General features: G+C 31.1%; 1 protein-coding gene across 1 annotated transcript; it reads right to left on the minus strand.

Annotated features, from left to right (window-relative positions):
• Positions 1–305: 305 nt before the first annotated feature.
• Positions 306–3,520, minus strand: LOC108685443 (probable elongator complex protein 3). The gene is made up of 9 exons (XM_018190226.1): positions 3,176–3,520; positions 2,838–3,082; positions 2,427–2,630; positions 2,077–2,330; positions 1,800–1,989; positions 1,499–1,716; positions 1,152–1,412; positions 498–679; positions 306–382 (listed from the first exon to the last, which is right to left on the minus strand). The coding sequence occupies exons 1-9, from the start codon at positions 3,186–3,188 to the stop codon at positions 306–308; spliced, it is 1,644 nt and encodes a 547-aa protein (XP_018045715.1). The 5' UTR covers positions 3,189–3,520.
• Positions 3,521–6,848: the final 3,328 nt, after the last annotated feature.

Raw genomic sequence — 6,848 nt, forward strand, 5'->3', positions numbered from 1 at the left:
AATGAAACTATACTTTTATATATTGAAACTTATATTTATTCTGTTTTTATATTAAAGAATATAGGATTCTTTATTTTTAATTTTTTTTACATTTTTTTCTTTTTTCACTTTTATTTATTTTCTTTTTTTTCTTGTTAATTTATTTAGCTTTTTGAAGGCGTTAATTTACAATTTTCGACAATACTTATATGTAATATTTACATATTTATTCTATATCTCTATCTTTTTTTCATTATCTGAAAAGTTATTTTCTCAATTATCTTCTAATTTTTTAATTTCTTTTTCTCAAAATTTACTTTCGTTATTTATATAAGCATTTTAGACATGTATGGACCGTCAAGTTCGTAACCCAATTTTCTATAATAATTACGTGTACCAACGCCTGCAAGAATAGTATTAATTTTTAAATCTTTGATCAGTTTTTATGGTAGTCATCTAATAATAAAAATAAGAGAGTGAGAGAGTTTTTGCACGTAAAAGCATTATTTATAATATACCTGAAATTACGGAAATTTTATGTGATTGATGTTCCTCTTTTGCGATTCGTTCAGCTTCCTCCATTAATAGAATACCAAAGCCTTGGTGTTGAAACTTTGTGGGATCGCGAGCATTAACAGGTACTACACTGCCATAAACATGAAGCTCTCTTACTATAGAAGTTTTTTCTTTTAATTCCGGCCTAAAAGAAAAATAGACAATATTATATGCAAATAACTCATTTTGGAAACTTATTTAATTTATATTTATATTTAAGTTAAATTTATATATCTAAAGAAATTCATCTTCCAAGTTCCAAGATAGAAAGTCATATCTCTTGAACTGAACTAAAATTAATATGTTTCAAAATATATTTTAAAAATATATTTTATTAATAATGAAATATATTAAAGAGTTTTTTAGAGATAGAATATTTTGTATTACATAGCAAATAATTGCATTTAATTAACAACATTATTATTTTTAAATGTAGCTAGTGATTAAATATTTAGATATTGCTTAAATAGTAAAACATATTTTAAAATAAAATAAAAGATAATTATGTAAAGAAGTATGTTGTTAATATTAATTCTATTCGATTGAAAATGAGTATTACTTAATGATGTGAAGTATTACTGAAAAAAAAAGTAACAGATGCGATATAAAAGTTATACCTGAATGTGTTGGTAGAACATTTCCTTAATCTGAGTAGGCCAATTAGAATATCTTGTAAGGGATCTTCGTATGACAGAAATGTTTCCCATCCGCCATTCGCTACGTAATCACGTCGGATAAGCTCTACTTCATAGGGTTGCACTTTGTGATGTATTTCTTGAATCCCTACTTCACGCGTTCTAACATCACGGCAGTCCGTGCCCATATCCTTCATTCTTTCTAGAGCTAACTCACGTAGATTCCCATGTTCTACACCAGAACTATATATTTTTTTATATAAAAAGAATGATATGTAGCATTATTTATTATAAGTCTATTTGCTTGTGTAATTTAATATTATAATTACGTTACTAATGGCATAGGTATGTCACGTTGTACGCGATAAACGCGAGTCCATGGTGGTATCAAAGCTAGAATACGAGCTATAAGATCGACTAATATACTGGGAGCATAACTTTTATATCTGCCAGTTTTCCATAATTCATACAAGCCGGTGCCACGTATAACCAATGTTGGATAAATTTTTAATCCATCTGCTCGAAACGCAGGATCTTTGAAGAATTCCTAAAAATTGACAAAACTATAAGTATTAATAGGAAATAATTGAGTAAGTTAACATTGTTCTGTACGTATAGCAACAACATTACTTTAAACTGGGCGACATCTCGTTCCAAATCGACATTTGGTAAATCTGGCATCATGTGAGCTATCACTTTGAATCCAGCATCTTTTGCTAGATGAAAACTCTCACATACGGCATGTACTGTATGTCCTCTATTAGTATCACGCGCTACATCTTCATATATTGATTGTACACCAATTTCTAAACGTGTGCACCTATCAAATTTTAATTTTTAATAAATAAAATAACTGCATAAATTTTATTATAATTTCAAATTCTATTCTATTAAAAAAAGCAGATACCCATAACGTAACATATCTGAAAGATGCTTCTTGAGACAATAATCAGGTCGAGTCTCAATAGTAATGCCGATACATTTTGTAGTACTACGTTCCGAATAGCTCACTGCTTCGTCAACATTATTGCTTACATGACCTGACAGCGCATCGTGTAAACTTCGTATAAAATAATCTCTATAGTCATCTGGCAAAGACATGAAAGTACCACCCATAACAATAAATTCAATCTTGTCAACATTATGACCCAATTGTTTTAACTAAAAGTATAATGTACAGTTATATATATGATTGTATGTTTACAAATACTGAAAGATTGAAATTATCTGAGAAAACAATAAAAATATTTGCTTTACCTGTTCAACACGATGTCTAGTTTGTAAAAAAGGATTATATCTTGCACGTATAGCTCTCATCGATGTAGGTTCATATCCTGTATACGATTGTGTTGAATATTCGAAATCAGAATCTGGACCACCAGGACAATAAACACAAATATTTCCTGTCATATTAATATGTGGACATCTGTGTGGTTTACACATTACTGCTACAACAGCAATCTGCAATAGCTCTATTATTTTTCGTTTACAAAAATTGTTATACAATAAGTCTGTTCTTTGTCGCAATACTGGATTATACTTAATAAAACTTTCTATCTTGCTTTTCTATCTTGCTTGCCAAATTTTAAATAATCTACTTTATTTTAAGTATAAAGATACACTTGTCCAGTTATAAAGAACAGACCTTAGGATACAAGTTAAACTAACCCCACTAGCAGTCCTGATAGGTTTAGCCTTCAATTTCGGTACAAGTATATTTCTAGCATAACTAGGCACTGCTGCAATAATATCAACCAATCTTGGGGAAGAATCCAAGCCATATTTTGAAGAAATTCGCGTCTTTAACTTATTTAGATCAATGTTTCGATTTTCATTGTGTGCCTTTAATAACTCCTGTATTATCTCTCCGATTGTTATTACCATACGTTCTTCCTTGCTTTGATTTGTAAACTCTAAACAGACATAGACATATTTCGATAACACAAGTAGTTAAATGTTTATGTTAATTCTGACTATATATTGTAATAATATATGTACAGACTTACTGGATATCACCATGATTGCAAACCTTTATACCCTTATGTCAAGCGTATTTTGAGAGAATGATCAATATATTTTCTCTTTTTTTTTCCCTCAGATCTCAATATCACAAAACTCTGAAAAGCTGCAGAATTTTAGGGCAATATGCCGGGTGACGTCGTATGCCGACAGTCAGTCGCAAAAAAGTGCTTTTTTGTTGTGCACTGATTCCACTGGACTTATATTAAAATTTTCTTTCTCGCATTCGCTAAACTTCAAATATACATTTGTTTCATATTTTGAGTATACTAATAGCGTATAATGTTTACTAGCGTATAATGTTTACTTTGGTTACAAAAAGAGGTAATAGATAATCATAAATCTATGGATATAAATGAATTATTGGAAGCACTATATTATCGGTTATTCTAGAATTCTTGTCGCTTTTCGGTGAATCTATGCTAGATGGCACTAGTAAAACTATATCGTTATTGTAGTTCTGGCTAAATAGGCTTGTATCTTTTTTACTGGCTTCCCTATATTATTCCCTATATTATTCCATGAAAATTGTAGTAATAGTGTTATAGTTGTAATCACATATTTTTATTTCCTAGCTGCATTTATATATAGTTGCAATCCTTTAGCGTATCTTATTTTTAAATTAAATTAAATTATTGTTTTTCACTGCAATTTTAAAAATTATAATCCAAATTATACATTTGTCAAAATCGGAAATAAAATGTTTTAATAGACATCGTATCTTATAATAATATTTTTATAAGACATCAAAAATTATGTCCTGATTTTGAACATGTGTACTATTTGGATAAGCAGTGATATTTTTCTGTCAAGAAAAGCGAGGCTTAGGCTCTCTATTGTTATATAAATTTGCGAAAAATTCTGTAACTATAATGATAATAGTAATATTATTTATCATTAAATAAATTATTTTTCATTTTAATTTAATTTTACGCCACGACGTATCTCATATAGGAACGGAATATTTTAATCGTGTAATAAGCAAGTAGTTTCGATAGAATGACTTATCATAAGACGTTATCACGTTCTACGATCGATCCGGACCAAAAAGCTTCTAATAGAACGGTTAATTCAAGCGGTTTCATCCGTCCCACTGATTGGACGATCGTAAAAAATTAATCGAATCCGTGGGTGTGCGGTGCAATATCAAGGGAGCGGTTACGTGATGCAATTCCGTTCTTGGCCGATCCAGCGACCTTATGGAAAATCGAGCAGATGCGCATGCCTGTGTGCGTGTTTCCATGAATTTGGTATTTCAGCTTGGCGGTTTTACGGTGTTTTAATCGTTTCTCGCATATATCGAACAATTAAATCGAATGCGCGGCAAAGCGACTGCGAAATGAGAATTCTGATTCGCATCGTGATTATTGTGGTTCTACAACTCGTTATTACATACTCTCCCTTTAAAGCAGCTCTCGGTTATGTCGATAGTATTAATTTAACTGACATTATAATCGACGCCAATAGGTTCGGAAAACTTCAATAACATATACATTTTTATTCTGATTTATATTTGCTTTGTACCTCATTTTTTTTTAAATAAAAAGATGACTTTATAATACAAACATAAAAGTAAATTACAAATAGTTACAATGGTGAATGAAATTGAGATTCGATTCTCCTAAGATTGTCATACACAGTAAAAAACATTTTATATTTGTGTTGGAAACTGTCTACTCAAGTTCTTGGTAAAATTTTGTGTTGAACTTGTATATGTTCAAATGAATGTTAATTTAACATAATGTAATTATGTTATTTAGTAGTTTATAGTATGTTAAATTGATATATCAACATTTTTTAGTGTCAAAATAACATAATGAGTAAGTGAACAAATAACATAAAAAAATATGTTTTAAAACTTAAATTCTAAGAGGAATGAATAACATAAATGAATTAACATATCATAAATAATAATTTTACTAAAAAAATATGCTTCCGAGATTTGTTTACAAACTGTATCACCTTTTTTATGTTTGTTCTTTTACAGAATATTTTACATAATGTAATCTTCTAACATATTTGCGTTAAATTAACACATAATTTTGAGTGGATCATTTTGGGATCACATGTGAAATATACTAAATTTAATACAAATTTTCCAACGGTGTAAATGAAATTAAAAAATATGATATCCATAAAAAAAATCTAATAGAGAAAAGTGACATTTTATGTCACAAATGTCGACAGATGACCAACTTTTGAAGATTCCATCGTGGCAGTCGTTTACTCCGCAGCAAGAGGGATGAGAGAGTCGATATGACGAGGGATAGATAAGAAGATCTTCTTTTTTAATACTTCGATGAATTGGCGGTTTTTTCGATTGGGGATGCTGCGACCGCTATCAGCTATCGGTGTTATTAAAGCGACTTGATTTCCATGCATCTCATCGCGAACTGCGAAGTTGCTGGTCCAAATAGCGTCGGGGATGATAGGATGGAGTAAATTAGACAGACGGAACCAGAGTGAGGGAAGAAGTTGTCGCACGCGGTTAAATCGGGGCCAGGTCGCGTCGGGCAAAGTAGTTAAGATATTGAACGGGGTCGAAGATGAGGGTGGGCCCGCCGCTGCGATTAAGTTCAAACATCCTCTCACCCTTCGCGCGCTTTCGGTACGGTTCACGGAAAGCCGTTAGGATAAAATTGTGCCACGTAACGGCACGGCGAGGAAATTTGTAATCGATCTTAAATTTGATTTAATCTCTATAAAATATCTGAAAATTTGGTTTAAAGAAATATACGAATAAACGTAGAGGGAAAAAAATGTATTTGGTATTTTATAGATACTTATATGTATATATGTATATAAACGTTCTAGCAAACATAAAGAAACAGTAACATTACTTCAATGTTGCAATTTCCTATTCAATAATATAATTATTACATACAATACGTCTTATATAACATTTATATTGTTAAAACAAATATTATAATATTATAAATATTATAATATTAATGTATTTTGTGTTTAGCGAGATTTCGTACTTAATATTTCGTACTTATTAAAATTATTATATATCAAGATTATTATTAGATATATAATAGATTAATAAAAAATTACTATTATTGTGAAAAAGGGATTATTATTAAAGGGATTTATTATTATTTAGTGTTTGTGTGACAGCGACGGAAAAGTAATGGGGTTGCTTTTAGTTCGTATACTTAAAGTGTCCCTGGAGTCTATGAAAGCTCTGAACGGTATCGTTAGTATCCTTCGGGACCCACATATCGGGAGAGAAAGATTTTCCTGCATGTCCCTACACGCTCCTATACGCAACCACCCTTACAACATTCTCTTTTCTCTCCATCTCCCCTTTCTCCTCCACCTTTTACTCATACATATCCTGGCATCCAAGACGGGAATTTATTACGTCGCGCATTTATATTCCCGCGTCTCTCATAAATTCTGCTTTACGCGCATGTAAGTGGCTCCACTTTTGTTCATAGATTCCTACGACTGTCAGATTTATGTTTCCATACGCGATATACGATTCGACAATCTAAGATTGCGGAGGGGAGAGAGAGAGAGAGAGAGAGAGAGAGAGAGAGAGAGAGAGAGAGAGAGAGAATATATGCTGAGAGAGGAAAAAGATGCGTGCTGATGCAGTTATATTGCTTAAAAAATTGACGCAAAAGACAAATATTTTCCATTCAAATAGAAAAA

Source organism: Atta colombica, unplaced genomic scaffold, assembly GCF_001594045.1.
Source record: "Atta colombica isolate Treedump-2 unplaced genomic scaffold, Acol1.0 scaffold153, whole genome shotgun sequence".
In the NCBI taxonomy this organism is placed as follows: domain Eukaryota; kingdom Metazoa; phylum Arthropoda; class Insecta; order Hymenoptera; family Formicidae; genus Atta; species Atta colombica.